Genomic DNA, 17,307 nt, shown 5'->3' with positions numbered 1-17,307 from the left:
GAAATACATCACTCTTTCAATTTTATTTTTAAGCGTTCCCTTGGCCTTAAGACAGACCTTAGGCACGTAATTATAAGTTTGTAAACTCAAAACCAATGAAATCAATTCGACTAATCTAACTTGAATTCCTGTGTAGATCGAATTCGTATCTTGAGGAAATAAGGAGGGAAAACTCGACTTGTTCGGTTTTTTATTTTTGTTTATTTCAGAATGTGACAAAGATATTTTTTTCAATGTGACCCATTTGTTCAGTTTGCCATCTTTGTGTCCATCCAAGACAAGTACTTGGACACGCGGGTGTACACATTGGGCATGTTCTGACAGTTGGAGGAACCCCATGACGTCACACCCGCCAAGACCCACTCACCGTTCTTCTGGCAAACAAGAGGGCCACCGGAGTCACCCTAGATGCCAAGACAGAAAAAAATAAAAATAAGAAAAAAATAAATTACCTAAAAACAAATTTTGAACATTAGTTCTCGGTCGAAGATCAATAGTATTTTATACAATGTACTTACATTACACGCAGATTCAGTCCCGCCACCTACACAAATGTGCGTGGAAAGAATGCTCTGGAAAAGCCATCGCCAACTGCAGTCAGAATTGGTCAAAACGTTAATCTGCACGTGCTGCAAAACGTCTGCTACACCACCGTCGGCTGTAATTAAGGGATATATTAAACATCCTTTTGTGAAATGTGTTGTGAAAATATTATGAATTTTTGAAATAAGATTATGGATTATTTTTCGCAAGATTCTCAGTGTGCCCTAGATTTCGTACCATTGCTATTTCGATTCCATAATGCACTTGTTTTGTACCTTTTTATGCCTTATGTTACCTCTGTTCAGAAAATGTTATAGAACCATTTTAACAAAGCCTTGGACTTTCAGCAGGATGTAACTATCTATTTCTTGGGTCAAAACAAGTTAAAATGACGCTGGTTTCAAGCGAAATATACTAGTACACCGATTGCGTAGTCTTCGTTAAAAAGCCAGACAAATCTTGTTGATTTCAAAGAGACATGGCTGAGTGGCCAGCAATAAAATAGACAGGCCTACGTCACATTGCCGATTGTCACAACTACCCAAAGTCCAAGCTCTTGTTAAAATGGGTCTAAACTTCTAAAAATAACTAAGGACGTTTTGCAAGGTAAGATTGTTTAACAAATGGAACGTTTGATGTGTATACAAGAAATCGTGTTTTGCAATATTCCTCATCGCATTACCGGTTCTATTCCATAGTGATACCATACTTAAAGAACAAGGAACCAATCTTTGAATATTATTAGGTGCGTAATCAAATCCGGTGGGGGTGATCAAATCCATTAAAGCCCGAAGGGCTTTACGATAGATTTGATCACGCACGACCGTATTCAATTTTCTCAAAATCAAATTACTTATATTATTTTCAGCAATTTTAAGATCAAAATGTTAAAAAAAAAAGTCATTGATGAAATGGATCAGACTATACATTACAAAATCGATTTGTGGTGCTATCACAGACAGACACTGGGAAATTTGAATATGGAGCAATAACATCTTCGTTTATCACAAATAATGACGGCGATTTCATATTTACCACTAGTTTTCCCCCAGCCACTGATGAAGCACGTGTCTCGGGCAGTAAACTCCTGATTGGAGGAGCTAGGCACAGCTACCGTTCCAATTTCCCCTCGAGATGTGTCTGCGGGTTCTTCCAGACGGATAAGCGCAATGTCGTTTGGTATTCCGCTTCCTGCCCCATTGTATTGCTCGTGCTGTCAATAAACAAAACAAGTTGCTGTCCTTTAAAAAAGGACTGCAATACGTGGACCATATGCATGTGTTTCCAACGAAAACGTGAAAGCCTTAAGATTATCAGATATTCCACCGACTCTAGCCGCCTACTTTTAATCACTAAATTTGTACGTTGTATAGCCCTGACTTTTCATCTCAGAATTTAAAGGGTTCATACTTCTAAAATAATTATGATCTATATCAATGAAGATTGCATGTAAAGTATCAAGCATTCGGCGAGTTCTACTATTTGCGCATACATTACGCTTCACACTACTTTGTTAGCTATGCAGTGACAGCTTTGTGTAAATTAATTTCATATTTTAATGCATTTTTCTTGAGATATTAACTTTTATACAGTGACATAATTATTCAATCATCTATTATATACAGTCACATAATTATTCAATCATACTTAAATGCTTAAAAAAAATTTAATCGGGAAGTACTCTAGCCTCGCCTACTATAAAAGTAAAGTTAAGCTACATGTGTATTCGGAAAACAACAAAACATTGCAAATTATGCTATTTGATGCCTTTTGTAGTTTCAGCATAACATCAACTTATTTCATAATACTGACAGTTCATATCACATGCTGATGAGTTCTTTCGAAGAAATTCTTTGTTTCTGTACTGTTTACCGATAACTTTACATTTACAGCGCCTTTGAACTTATGTGTGCATATGGCATGGAATCCCGATCCCGATTCAGATAAACGCGTGCTAGCCTGGTTCCCTGAGCTACCCATTACGTACAGGAACCAGGCTAGCTCATGCGCAGGGTCCTATGGAGGGTAATCGTGTTCAAAAATCCAGACATGTAAACTTGTAAATCCGAATATGCAATCGTGTTGATGTGTGAGCCTGAGCATGAATATGTGTAATTCTGATCGTGTAACCTATAAAACTCGGGCATAAACACGTGTAAGATTTGACTCAGTTCCTTCGCATGATGCACATTTTGCAACTTTATTGTTTACATTAGTTAATTAAACCTTCAACTTTGCACACTTTCAATCCGTAGTTTCTGCGTTTGTAACTTCGGGCTCGGCAATAGCACATCTGACATGATACAAATTGACAAATGTAACGTCTACAAGTTTGTCGAATTTTGACATGACCTTATATGGCAACTGCCTTGCTGCGGGAAAAGGCATGCCGTAACCGCCGGACCGGAATCAAAGAAAAATAAACATAATATTCAGCTAAACTGTTGCAATAAGCTTTTAATGAACGACACCTTTTCTATCGAAAACACGGGTATTATTTTTAGAAAAGAAAAAAAAATTGTGGTATGATTGAAACTGGAACAAACAGGAAGATGTTCATGTAGAAAAAAAATCGTTGCCGATGTGACGAATGCGCTAATTTCCGTATAACGTAATATAATTCTCATGGTATTATAAAAGGCAATGCCTAATATCTTATATCTCTAAAAAAATTGACATGTAATTTAAACTGGAATATAAGTAAATGCGTACTCTTTTCTAGAAATGAGACGGATCAAAAAATTCCCTAAGGGGGTAAATATATTTTGAGCGGCATGGGGTTCGAAGACCGCCGTGAGGTCCCATGTAACTCCATTGCTTCTGAATTCTAAGAATTTTGAGAGTGAATTTTTAACCGGGTTTCCGATTATTGAAATAGTAAAAATTGCAGACTGGCGAGTGGCTGTCAAAAAGGTACCCTTATTGTGCCGATAACTCCTCGAACAGTTTTCAAGATTTTGCAGATCATTTATACATATATATCAGAAGTATGCAAATTGCTAGGATTTTGATTTCTGATAATTTATAAAAATATCAGCTGTTGAACTTAGTCATTTTTGGGGAAAAACATTGTATATAGAGTACCCCATTTTTACTCTTGTTATTTTTCTGAATTACATGTAGTTAGAATAAACGACCTGCAAGGATTTGGTAATTTTTCGCGGAAAAATTTATGTTACTTTACATGTATTTATACTTTTTGTTGTTGTGTAAGTGAAAGATAAATAATAACACAATCTTCAATAATAATTAAAAAAAACTAGCGCATATTTTTTATGCACCGTAAATTGAAGTTTTACTATTGGAGGCACTGTAGCTCAAAGATCGTCCATCTGTATTTTTAGACAGGGAGCTGGCAATCGGTTTTTAGAACGCAGTTCGCAATTGAATAGTGAACTGCGTTCTATAGAACGCAGTCCGCAATTCAAAATTTAGTGCGATTGAATAGTGAACTGCGTTCTATCTAGAACGCAGTTCGCAATTCAAAATTTAGAATTCATATTTGGGGCCCGCTTGCCTTATATGCAATTGAATAGTGAACTGCGTTCTATCTAGAATGCAGTTCGCAATTCAAAATTTAGAATTCATACTTGGGGCCCGCTTGCCTTATATGCAATTGAATAGTGAACTGCGTTTTTAGCTCACCGAAACGAAGTCGGGGGGAGCTTATGCTATACCGTCGGCGTCGGCGTCCGAACCTGGTTAAAGTTTTTGTTGCAGGTCCTGTGTCTAAGTTATTACTTGTCCTATCTTCACCAAACTTGCATGGATGATGCATCTTGACCTACTCATGGACTTGAAAGACCTGAATGCTGAATCAGGGCCATGAGTTTCAGATGCTGGAGGAGGTTAAGGTTTTTGGAGCAAGTTAAAGTTTTTGGTGCAGGTGCCCTTTGATAGCAATTTATAGGTTACTACTGGTCCTAACTTTACCAAACTTGCATGGATATTGCATCTTATGTTACTAATGCATCAGACATGCTTTAATGCTGAATCTGAGCCTTAGGTTTCAGATGCTGGATGAGGTTAAGGTTTTTAGAGCTGGTTAAAGTTTTTGGAGCAGGTGCCCTTTGATGATTATATCTTTGTTATTACTGGTCCTAACTTCACTAAATTTGCATAGATGGTGCGTCTTATGATACTGATATACCTGGCAGGCTTGAATGCTGAATCTGAGCCACAGGTTTCAGATGCTGGATGAGGTTAACGTTTTTAGAGCTGGTTAAAGTTTTTGGAGCAGGTGCCCTTTGATGATTATATCTTAGTTAGTACTGGTCCAAACTTCACCAAACTTGCATAGATGGTGTGTCGTATGATACTGATGCCTCTGACAGGAAGGAATGCCGAATCTGAGCCATAGGTTTCGGATGCTGGATGAGGTTAAGGTTTTTAGAGCTGGTTAAAGTTTTTGGACCAGGTGCCCTTTGATGATTATAACTTAGTTATCACTGGTCTTAACTTCACCAAACTTATATGGATGGTGCGTCTTATAATACTGATGCACCTGACAGGCATGAATGCTGAATCTGAGCCATAGGTTTCGGATGCTGAAGGAGGTTAAGGTTTTAAGAGTTTGTTAAAGTTTTTGGAGCAGGTGCCCTCTGATGATTATATGATATAATCATCAGAGGGCACTACACATTACTAGCATTACTTTGAAAATATGTAATGCATTGCAATGCATTACCATTACATTTAGCATTACCCCAAGCCTGATTATATCTTAGTTATTACTGGTCCTAACTTCATAAAACTTGCATGGATGATACGTCTTATGATACTGATGCACCTGGCAGGCTTGAATGCTGAATCTGAGGCGTATGTTTCGGATGCTGGATGAGTTTTGTTTTTTTGGAACAGTTCACATATTTTATAGATAATAGCTTGCATAGTTGATTTAACTATAATATTAATGAACTGCAGAGGTAGCTTCAGATGCATATCTCCATTATCAAGGATGCTAAAAAAAATTATCCTATCTAAAACCTGCTTGATAGATGTGTTCGTTGTTAAATGATATAATATGATTCCTATGATATAGTATTGTATGATATAATACACTATTGTTTTAATTGATACAATATTATATCATATATTATATTGTAAAAAATTATATGATACGATATGATTTTGTATCAATTTTTTTTTGTACATTATGATATGATATTGTATTGTGATATTGTTATGTATAGTATTGTTTATTATGATACAATATTGTATAATATGATATTGTATAATATCACATATATTATATTTTATCACATGCTATTTCATATGATATTGCAACATAATATAGTATCATATGATATGATATTGTATAATATATATCATATCATATCATACGATATGATATTGTATCAATTTCTTTTGTACATTATGATATGATATTGTATTGTGATATTGTTATGTATAGTATTGTTTATAATGATACAATATTGTATAATATGATATTGTATAATATCACATATATTATATTGTATCACATGCTATTTCATATGATATTGCAACATAATATAGTATCATATGATATGATATAGTACTATATCACATGATATTGTATCAACTGATATGATACAATGTTGTAGCTAATTTTATTGTATCATATGATACAATATCCTACATTGTATCAAATATGATTCAATATCATACAATGCAATATCATGCTATAATATCATACAGTATAATATTGTGATGCATTATGTGATATGATATTGTATCATATATTATTATAATGTGTCATATCATATCAATATCATAATATATTATTATATTGTATTATGTCATCAAATACAATAATGTACAACAAGATTCAATGTCATATCATATGTTACAATATCATATTTCATCATTATTTATTACAGTATTTTATTGTAATATATGATATATATTGTACTGGTATCATAGAATGCAATATAGTATTTTATATTATCGTATTGATAAACATTGTATCATATAATACCCTATGAAATGAACATATGATTATTATACAATTTTTATTATATGATATTGTTATACAATATTTTGTCAAAACAGTATCCATGTATATCCAAGATCATTAACTATGATTTTCAAATAATATGATAAAGGTGGTCTCATAAAGGTGATTCCTCAAAAAGGTAATCCCTCGTCTCGGTGAGCTTTGTAATCTGTTATTACCTATGTTTAAGAATCGGGCTTATATGCAATTGAATAGTGAACTGCGTTCTATCTAGAAAGCAATTCGCAATTCAAAATTTAGAATTCATATTTGGGACCTGAATTTTTCGGGGGCATCTACTAGTGGTATTTCACTACCACTGTGAAAATATGGTGATTCAGTTATCTATAGTTTCTGAGAATCGGGCTTATATGCAATTGAATACTGTGGTTTCATTAATATTCAAGGGCATCAATTTTCGTGGATAAAGTGAAAATCACAATATCAAGTATACGTAAATTAGTGGCCAATGAACCTATCAATACAAAATGTTAATTAAAATTGCACTTCAATGAATATTTAATTTCGTGGATCAACTAAACAATGATCCACGAAATTCATATCCTTATCTAGTGACACACTAGTAACTATATTTTTATTCATATGCACTGATAATAAATGAAAATAATATATATATTTCAAAGTACATTTTATTTATTTTTTATCCATGCTTGCGTGCATGCATATTTCAGCATGCGCAGTCTAATATTTCCGGACACGACTTCCTACTAGACTGTGAAACTTGCAAAGTTGCGTTAGCGCGACGGCGTGTTAAGCAAAGTTGTGTTAGCGCGACGGCGTGTTGTGCAAAGTTGCGTTAGCGCGACGGTGTGTTGTGTACATGTGTTAGCGCAATGTCTCGTTTATCTGAACGCGATGTCGCGCTAATGCAAATGGCCCTATCCGGACACCATACAAATCTCAAAAAATAAAGATTACTGCATCACCAAATTTCACAGTGGTAATGAAATACCACTAGTAGATGCCCCTGAAAATTTCGGGCCCCAAAAATGAATTGCGAACTTCTAGATTTTGAATCGCGAACTGCGTTCTAGATAGAACGCAGTTCACTATTCAATTGCATATAAGGCAAGCGGGCCCCAAGTATGAATTCTAAATTTTGAATTGCGAACTGCGTTCTAGATAGAACGCAGTTCACTATTCAATTGCATATAAGGCAAGCGGGCCCCAAGTATAAATTCTTAATTTTGAATTGCGAACTGCGTTCTAGATAGAACGCAGTTCACTATTCAATCACACTAAATTTTGAATTGCGAACTGCGTTCTAGATAAAACGCAGTTCGCTATTCAACAATTTGAATTTCAATCGCACTAAATTTTGAATTGCGAACTGCGTTCTATAGAACGCAGTTCACTATTCAATTGCATATAAGGCAAGCGGGCCCCAAATATGACTTCTAAATTTTGAATTGCGAACTGCGTTCTAGATAGAACGCAGTTCACTATTCAATCGCACTAAATTTTGAATTGCGAACTGCGTTCTATAGAACGCAGTTCACTATTCAATTGCATATAAGGCAAGCGGGCCCCAAGTATGAATTCTAAATTTTGAATTGCGAACTGCGTTCTAGATAGAACGCAGATCACTATTCAGTTGCATATAAGGCAAGCGGGCCCCAAGTATGAATTTATAATTTTGAATTGCGAACTAGATAGAACGCAGTTCACTATTCAATCGCACTAAATTTTGAATTGCGAACTGCGTTCTATAGAACGCAGTTCACTATTCAATTGCATATAAGGCAAGCGGGCCCCAAATATGCCCGAGTTTTATAGGTTACACGATCAGAATTACACATAATCATGCCCAGGCTCACACATCAACACGATTGCATATTCGGATTTACAAGTTTACATGTCTGGATTTTTTAACACGATTACCCTCCATAGGGTCCACGCAAATACATCGTTTTTAGTATGTAAAGAAAAAATATTTGCATAGTGTTAAATAAATAGTAGATTCGTGGCGTTTTACTCACGTACAGAGGTGCTTGCTGTTTAGTTTACCTCCTTTCCCCCACCCTTGATTAATCATGCAATCATGCTTGGGTTTTGTTCTTTTTCTTGTTTTTTTTTTTGGGGGGGGGGGGGAGAAAGGGGGTGTTTAAAAAGTTTCGAATAATATCAGAAACATGATAAGTCCGTGTATCAACATCATCGACTGTATAGGGACAAAATAATATCGCAAGTATACTTTTTTATGTAACATATATGTACCAGGAAACTGCATGTGATTATATGAGTACCTTGTGTGTAGATTGATCATGCCGCCATGTTTATCTTTCAGATAAAAATGTTGAGTTTTAAGCATTCAACCTCACATTTGCAAAGGTGACAGTTATTTCTAAATGTTTCATATATAATGATAATCTACGAACGACGAATAGGACCACATAAAAAATATTTTTATCTCGTAATTACGAGAAAAGATCTCGTTATTACGAGTTAATTATCTCGTAATAACGAGAAAAGATCGATAACCGGATTCCAAAAGAACTTATTAAACTTCCGTCATAAACTCTCTCTCTCTCTCTCTCTCTCTCTCTCTCTCTCTCTCTCTCTCACCAGGATGAATATATACTAGTAAGTAATCTGGTCTGATGGGGTGTAGGTGGAGGTATAAATAAGTTAAACTACCATGATAATCTCTGCTACGTTGATGGTTTGTTCTGATCCGTGGTCCTGACTCTGAATGTGTTCTCCGAGGACAATTCGGAACTTGTTCATGTTATTGCTGAAGCGAATTGTAATTACAGCCATGCCATGAGAGACAAAAAAGAGAGATAGATAGTAAAACTACTAATAGTCGATTGACAGAAGAACAAAAATTACTTCTACAAAAAGTCCATTCATTGAGGAAAGAACAAATGTTAGAAAATAGCTTTTCTCAATTAGATTATATTTTTTTATTACAGTATTATGAGAGAAGTATGAAAAAAGGAACACAATACTCGAATTCGACGCAGTGTGCGGCGGTGACTACCCAGTTGTTGTTTATCAGGGATCCACCACAGATGTGAGAGAAGGAGCCTCGGCTTGTCTCGTAGTGGAGGGAGGCCTGCCACGGCCACTCCCCTCGTCCAGAGTCCACGCCGTTCACGATCCGATTCTGCGGGTGTCTGGGCAGACCGGAAGCTGTAAAACGATTTTTAATCAAAGCATTTGGTTGGTTTTATCATATTTCATTGATTTTATTGTTAGGATAAAGTCCTGGCGGTTCCCCCTCTTCTCTCTATCTCTCTCTCGGCTCAGTAAAATTACTTGACGCAAAATCGCAATGGAACTTGATATGTCGGTGTGGTATAGCCCATGTTACAAACATTTTGTTATTTATATTCATTGTAGTAACAAGTTGTTTAATGTTATTTCTATTATAAGATTTCTGTAATATTTTTTTTTCTATCGAAAAATTGTGATTTATGGTTCAATAGGCAAAATTTATGCATGAATTATTTGCCGTGTTAAAATGCGAAGATGCGTTTGTACGCAAGGCGCGAAACCATCACGTATCTCATGCTTAATAAGTAACTTTAACAAGATGTTTTAATCGAGGGGGGGGGGGGTGACTCGTTGGGTCAAACTGCAAAACAAAGAACAATTCCTGAAGCTTATAACGATCAAAATGTTGTATATATAAGATGATGGATGGTTGAATAGATTTAATAGAATAACTAGACTTTGACCCGTGCGTACACGGGTTGACATTGCATATTATGTTGAGCATTTACGAAATAGATACATCAAATTTGCACACCATGTTGACATTCAGAACTCTCGAAATTTTTACATATAAAACGCACAATCGGAAGATCGCTGGCCTTTTCCGTCAAGTCGAGATTTCTCGACTTGACGGAAAAGGCCGAGCGATGTTCCGATTGATTAAACGCACTGAGTTAGTTATTTCCCGTATTTTCTTTCATTAAAGGACATATCGCATGATTTTCAATTTTCGGAATTTTTTAAATAAAATAATTCTATATTCATTAGAAATGAAGTTTATAAACGTTTTCATAAAATATTCTGCCTAATTCGTGAGTTTGAAAGCGATGAAATTCAAATGTCGCGATATGCATATTTTTTCTCTCGATCTACCCGCCATGATGTGTGACGTCATATGCGACCTCGAGCGAGAAGGTGCTGTCAGCCATCTTTGTAATTCGATTAGATTTAAACGACAATTAAACTAATTATCACCTATTAAATTGCCGATAACGGGACATGATGGTGTTTTGTGCCTCCTGTGGGTGTTCTAGTCGTCGGAAATGGGGATTTGGACTGTTGTTTTTTTAAGTTTCCCTTACGAAAGTATGCGGAAATCTTGCGACAAATAGTGGTGTATCTGTCGACGAGAGGATTCAATACATATATATCATTAATTATATGGTATATTTTTGTAATCATAGTTTTATAAATAAATCGTATTCATTTTTCAAGAAGAAAAAATTGAAGTTTATGAACAGGGGCCTGTGTACAAAACGCAAGTTCATGGGAGAAAAATAACGAGAGGGGACGCCATTTTGGATACCGCCTCGCTTCATTAGCTGTTTTCTCATTGTTATTGTTAAACTATACGTTCATGTATGCATCGGTTTTTTAAAATAATTTCTTCATTCAAACATGTAGCTCACCTCTGCAGAAATCATATTAATATCATTTTAGTACGGTAGGTGAGATTTCTGTGAGTTTTATTTTTTTGTGGGAGAAGTCAAGGATCGAGTTGTCGAGATTGAATGTTTATGCGAGAAATAGACAAAGTTTGTTGATATACATTTATACGTAAATGGATAAAAAAAATACGGAGATGGGATCTTACAGAAATAAACAATAATTAAGGAAAACGTTCTTGCCTGCTTTTATAATCCAGAGTAAACAACATTAGAAAGTTGTGACCAGTTACTGCCGAAGAAACAAACTTCTTGTGCACCACAGTTTTACAATAATGAACATTTTGAGTCGTTAGGAACGCCAAAAAACAAGACTGTTGTAGATTTTAATAAATAAACACCTTTAACCGATTTATTTGAGCTTCAACCATTTTGTGTTTACAATGTTTACACGTCGATCAATCTGATCGCCATTGCCGACTTCATCGTCTCTTCTTCGGCAATATCATCGTTTTTTATCCGTACTGGTGGCTCAAACATGTACGACTGTATAACAAGATTCTTTTTATTTAGTCAGCGTGTAAAAAAACAACGTACATGGTGAATAAATGTCAAAATTAAAAGGAGATAATGCTAATCCTACATATTTGTTTACCATCAGCTGTTCGAAGAAGGTCGCATGTGACGTCACTGTACCACGTGACACGCTATCTAATTAACGAGTTATATAGCAAATTTTTAATGAAAATTTACACGTGTTTGTATCATCGTTTTTTAGTTTATCGATGCAAATGTGATATTGTGGAAACATAAACTAAAGAGCATCTCGTGATTTAGCGTGAATGTAATGCACATGCGCAAGATTGTAAAATCCGAAAAATTCAGACGATTTCGGGATTTTTTAAAGGAATTTTCGTTGATTAGTAATTAGCGAAGCCTGATTGAGAAAAAATTAAAAAAAGATTGGTAATCTCCAAGTACCAATGATGTTAAAAATATATAAAACAAAAGACAGTAATCTTCCGATTTCTTGGTATTAAAGTTAAAAAATTCGAGTCTATCATTTTAATAATGTAGTAGATAGAAGATGTGTATACAAAGAAGGGGGGTACAAGTTCATTCTCCTTTCGGTGCAAGAAATACAAAATCATGAGTTCGCAGTGGCTAACAAACAGGATAGTCTTTGCACACAAAAAACAATTTAGTTGTTATAAATATACATGTATTTAAGTTTTAATTCGCAAACATTACATATTACCGGTATTTTTAGAGAATTTTCATGTATGTACGCATATGGTTTACGCGGTCAGTGGTATAGGATTATATTTTTCATCGGATTAAAAAATCCGTGCAAAGCTGCGCTTAAATTCTCTCTCCTTTTTTGCATTTTCATTGTCCTTTGGACCCTTTATCTGGGCTAATCGTTCTCACTATTTTATTCGAACACTCTGATAATTGTCAGTTTTAATGGAACATTTTAACTCCTTTTAATTTAAAGTTGAGTCTATGTAGCAATATTATAAAATTATCTTCTCTCGAAATAATAGGATATATTGGCATAATAATGAACTGTTTTCTCTTTCATGGGTCAAAATTAATCTGTAATTTATTTTTTTTTCCTCCTGGTTACGAGATAGGTATCTTTTTTAATATATTTGGTACTATTTTGCTTTCGTAATTGATTAACCATCTTCATTAAAAAATGTGTGCATTTGACCAGTATATTTTTCCTAATACGAGATCTTTGGTTTTTTTCCCATAATAATTATGAGGAAAAATATGTAGTTATTACAATCTTTGAGATCATGTTTGAGATTTAGCAACATACAGGAATTTTACGAAAAAAGAGTATAGTCTATAATATAAATAATGATTACTTATAATTATGGTATGCATTTAAAAATCAAAAAAGACAAACAAAATTACAACAAATGTTTTTGTTAAAGGAGTATGGTCACAAGTTTGGTCAGTTTTATTTTTCTAATGTTTTTGTTATTTACAATGTTTATATAGTAAGTAATTTCTAATGATAAACCAAAATTTGAGTGTCAGTCGTAGAGTTTTAAGCAAGATACAGAGCTCACAATTCTTTGTAATGTAAACAGGGTTCGTGTGTAGTTTTTTGTGAGTTGATTTTAATCAACTCTCCTATGCAGTTATTCAGGCAAACCGAAAGTGAAGCAGTGTTTGGATCTACGCACAAATCAACTCCGCTGACAACATTTAGTTCTAATCAATAAATTCGATGTAATAAGTTCTTAAGCATTGTTTTTCAAGGAAACTCATTTATAGATACCTTGTAAATAGTCAGATTTTAAATGGTACCAACAATTTAGATATTTTTTGAAGTCGTACATTTTATGTGTTCCTAAGCCAGAGTTCAATATAGTCTCGTTCAACCAGACGCTCGGCTGTCTCAGTAAATCTTCGACAAGCATAGAGTCTCTCTTGCTTGTCGGAGATTAACGGATACAGTTGAGAGTCTGGTTGAACGACGTAGAGTTAAATTTTGTTTGGATCCATATAATTTCTCATAAGTATTTGGATTCCTAATACGTAGTTTGATGGAATAATTCTTTGAATATTACACAACATGATTGATATTGGATTTTCACGAAATTCCTCTAGGATTCATATTATAAAAATGTGCCTAATTCAAATATTTATAGGAATTTACTTGCCATGCAAAATAACATATCGTTGATTTTAAAAAAAATAACAATCGATAAAATCAACTCCCGTCAGTACTTCAGTACTTTGGTGTTTACACTGGTTCAATATACCGGTTAAAGTTCTTTTTCAAGCTGTTTTCCTTTCTACTAATTCATTTTGATCATACATAAATAGTTTCTAGAGTTTGTTACGTCTAAACCTGGAATTATCTTTTCAACATTCAAAATCAAAACAAAAGCATGGCCTGAGATTTCTTCACATACTGTAACAAAGAATTGCGAGCTCTGAATCTCGCTAATAACTCGAGGACTGATACTCAAATTTTGGTTGACTTTAAGGCAATATGAGCTGTATTTTTTTGAATTTTTTTTTATGATAAATGATATTTTAAAAAAATCATTTATTTTTGTCAGAAGAAAGATTTCTCTTCTATGGAATATATAGCAAATCAATTTTTGTACAGGATGACAATAATTCAATTTTGCTTCAATTCAGGCTTCTTAGCGGCTTTTCCCACAAAAAATAAAGCTAACAGAAATTTACAAGCCATAATATTTTATGTCATTTTAGCAGAAAATAACATTTTCGTAAAAAAAAAATTCAACATGAAAATTGCAGCTCATATTGTTTTAAGAAATGCCTTACTGAAGCATTGTAAACATAAAAAAAACTGAAAAATTAAATTTTGACCAAAATCGTGACTATGCCCATCCCACGGATGGGACTTCTAGAACGGAGAGCACATTTCATTTATTTCCATAAAAAAAGGCCATATTTTTCTTTTTAATAAAAAATCGGGGTATAATGGTTAGTACCAGACATTAAAATTAAAAAGATGTTTTTTGTTTTTATACGTTTCACTAGCAAATATCGTAATTTACTTGTTTCAATAATTTATAAGTTAAGTGGATTCGCCTTAAATCTTGTTGTTTATACAATATACCACGTAGTATACTAGTATACTAGCGCAGCGTCCACTTTCAACTGGTGATAGCATATATAGTTCGCAATCTAGCATCAAATTTACCTGTTGACATATGACTAAGCAGGAAAAAAAAGATATTCGTGCAAAATACTATGTTGACTAATGCATGGGTAAATTGAAGACCAAACTAAGCGATTCGGGGGACAAAACGTGAACGGTGATTATTCAGGCACTGTTAGACTATACGAGACAGTAAGTCTATTCGTCACTAAGTACTGAAATGCCTGGCCCATCGGGAACGTTGTTAAAGTTATAAAGTACAGTTTCATTAAATAAAAAAAAAAACACCGAAATTTCGTGTCATGGATACCAGAGTTAATGATTGGATTTTCTGTAGGTCGATTGTTGCTGTGAGCAATGGGTCAGTGGGAAATTGGAGCTGCGCTGTGTCACTGAGATATTGATCGCTACGTGATGAAAACTGAAGAGTGGTTTGTTTAAAAGTGTGTTCGAATATCTCTTTATTCAGTCGAATACCCTAAGGGGTTACGAAGTATACCAAATGAACCTACAAGAAACTGTCCTTTTCAAAGAGTACAATTCAAAATCGAAATAGAAATCTATGATGGGTAATCCATGCTGATTAGATTTAGAGAATTATTAAGAGAGAGAGAGAGAGAGAGAGAGAGAGAGAGAGAGAGAGAGAGAGAGAGAGAGAGAGAGAGAGAGACGTTTAACAATAACAACATAATACGATTACATCATGTGTACATGTATTAAGGTTTACGAAGCTTTAAGTAATCTTAATGAAGAGAACGCCAAGGCACCTCTAGCTTAATTCATTATTTTAACTTAAATGGTTAATATCTTATTTTTTGTATTTCCAGAAGCATTATATATAAACTTCCATTTGCTTAAAATTACTCTGTAAAAATGCTGTTTCACAAAAAATAAATGTGCACATTAAAAATTTTTTATAGTTAAAAAAAAATTACAAGCATAGAGTTTTTATATCGGCCATTGCCTCGGAGTTAATAATTTTGACCTTAAACTTATTTTTAAGCCATAGTTCTGGGGAAGAAAATTATAATTCCTAAATGATATTACCAAGATATACTCACCTATACCAATCAGTAAAAACAACAGTGGGTTCATGGTGTCGATTTGAGATACAAAACAAAATTCACCAAAAATTCTTTCTTTATATATATAGGGGGTTGAGATCGTGATACAGGGAACCACCCTTAGTAGCTCCACACCCGTTATTTTCCCACAATTTGCTGAGTTTATTGCACAATCAAAGAGACTTATCAAAGAGTGGCAATATTTATCAATCTTGATTATTTTACTAGTGGTCTAAAGTATCCGTCATCAAAATATTTAGGACACATGATTTGTACACCTGACTCTTCCATGCACGCGCGTTTAAGATCACTCTTATATTGTAACCCCATTTCATTTCATAAATATCATCGACCAGTGAGGAAATTCTATGATTGCATGTATATCATTTCGTCGGAAGAATTTTTAAAGTGTTGCGGGCTGAACAAATGACAAATGCATGAAAAAGCTTCAGAGAGAGAGAGAGAGAGAGAGAGAGAGAGAGAGAGAGAGAGAGAGAGAGAGAGAGAGAGAGAGAGAGAGAGAGAGAGAGAGAGAGAGAGAGAGAGAGAAATGAGTGTGCGATTGTTTATGACGGGGGGGGGGGGGGGGGGGGTTCTAAGTTCCCTACCCCACATCTTAATTATGCGGCATTTAGATGGGTGGATCTGTTTGTGGGGTTTTTGGCTAGGCGTGGGAATAAGGTATAGGTTTTATAGAAATTGAAAAATCAACGATAGTAAAGCATAATTATATAGTTTGTTTTTTTTTTCGTTCCATTCGTGAGTAAATGGGTGGGTTTAAAAACTTGAGGCCTCCATATCGTTTCAATAGATGCCTTTAGTGAATTATCATTTAGGTAAGATAACATCTCAGTTTCAATAATTTTATGTGAACGCGTGTTTATATTTTTATGATTAATGACAGATAGGCATAATCGTATATAATATATGCTTAAGTATATTTACCTATATGTAACTGAAGTTATCTCATTAAACTTGGTGAAAGGGTTAATTTACATGTTCAGTGATTGCAATGGGAAATGGGGCGATTTATCACTTATACATGTATATAATTATGTACATTTGCAAAGGTTTTGTTCGTTTTAAACCACTGGCCAAAGACGCTGACGCTGAGCAAGTCGGAAGATCAAGAATTAAAAAAAAAGGGGGGGGGATACCATTTAGTTTGGTCAAAACCCCCCATCCCATCGTCGCAAACTACGACCAGTTCATACGATCCTCTGATTTCCCTCCCATCTATGCGGACTCCGGACAATGACTTGCCCTTGCCCCCCCCCCCCCCGCCCCCACCAAAAAAAACAACAACAAAAAACTACGTGTCTGAGTTCTGAATTTATCTGTTGTATGTAAAATAAATTCATTTATCTCTACTTCACAATTCAAATAATTTGTAAGCCTTTAAATCATATTAACATCGATCCCTTAAACAATTTTCATCGA

General features: G+C 34.6%; 1 protein-coding gene across 1 annotated transcript; it reads right to left on the bottom strand.

Annotated features, from left to right (window-relative positions):
- Window positions 1-173: 173 nt before the first annotated feature.
- Window positions 174-15,999, bottom strand: LOC128164731 (elastase-1-like). The gene is made up of 6 exons (XM_052828726.1): window positions 15,865-15,999; window positions 9,493-9,676; window positions 9,179-9,275; window positions 1,579-1,756; window positions 519-658; window positions 174-404 (listed from the first exon to the last, which is right to left on the bottom strand). The coding sequence occupies exons 1-6, from the start codon at window positions 15,896-15,898 to the stop codon at window positions 249-251; spliced, it is 789 nt and encodes a 262-aa protein (XP_052684686.1). The 5' UTR covers window positions 15,899-15,999; the 3' UTR covers window positions 174-248.
- Between the last annotated feature and the right edge of the window lie 1,308 nt (window positions 16,000-17,307).

This window comes from Crassostrea angulata, chromosome 10 (genome assembly GCF_025612915.1).
Source record: "Crassostrea angulata isolate pt1a10 chromosome 10, ASM2561291v2, whole genome shotgun sequence".
In the NCBI taxonomy this organism is placed as follows: Eukaryota; Metazoa; Mollusca; class Bivalvia; order Ostreida; family Ostreidae; genus Magallana; species Magallana angulata.
This window is presented reverse-complemented; position numbering and strand designations above follow the sequence as displayed.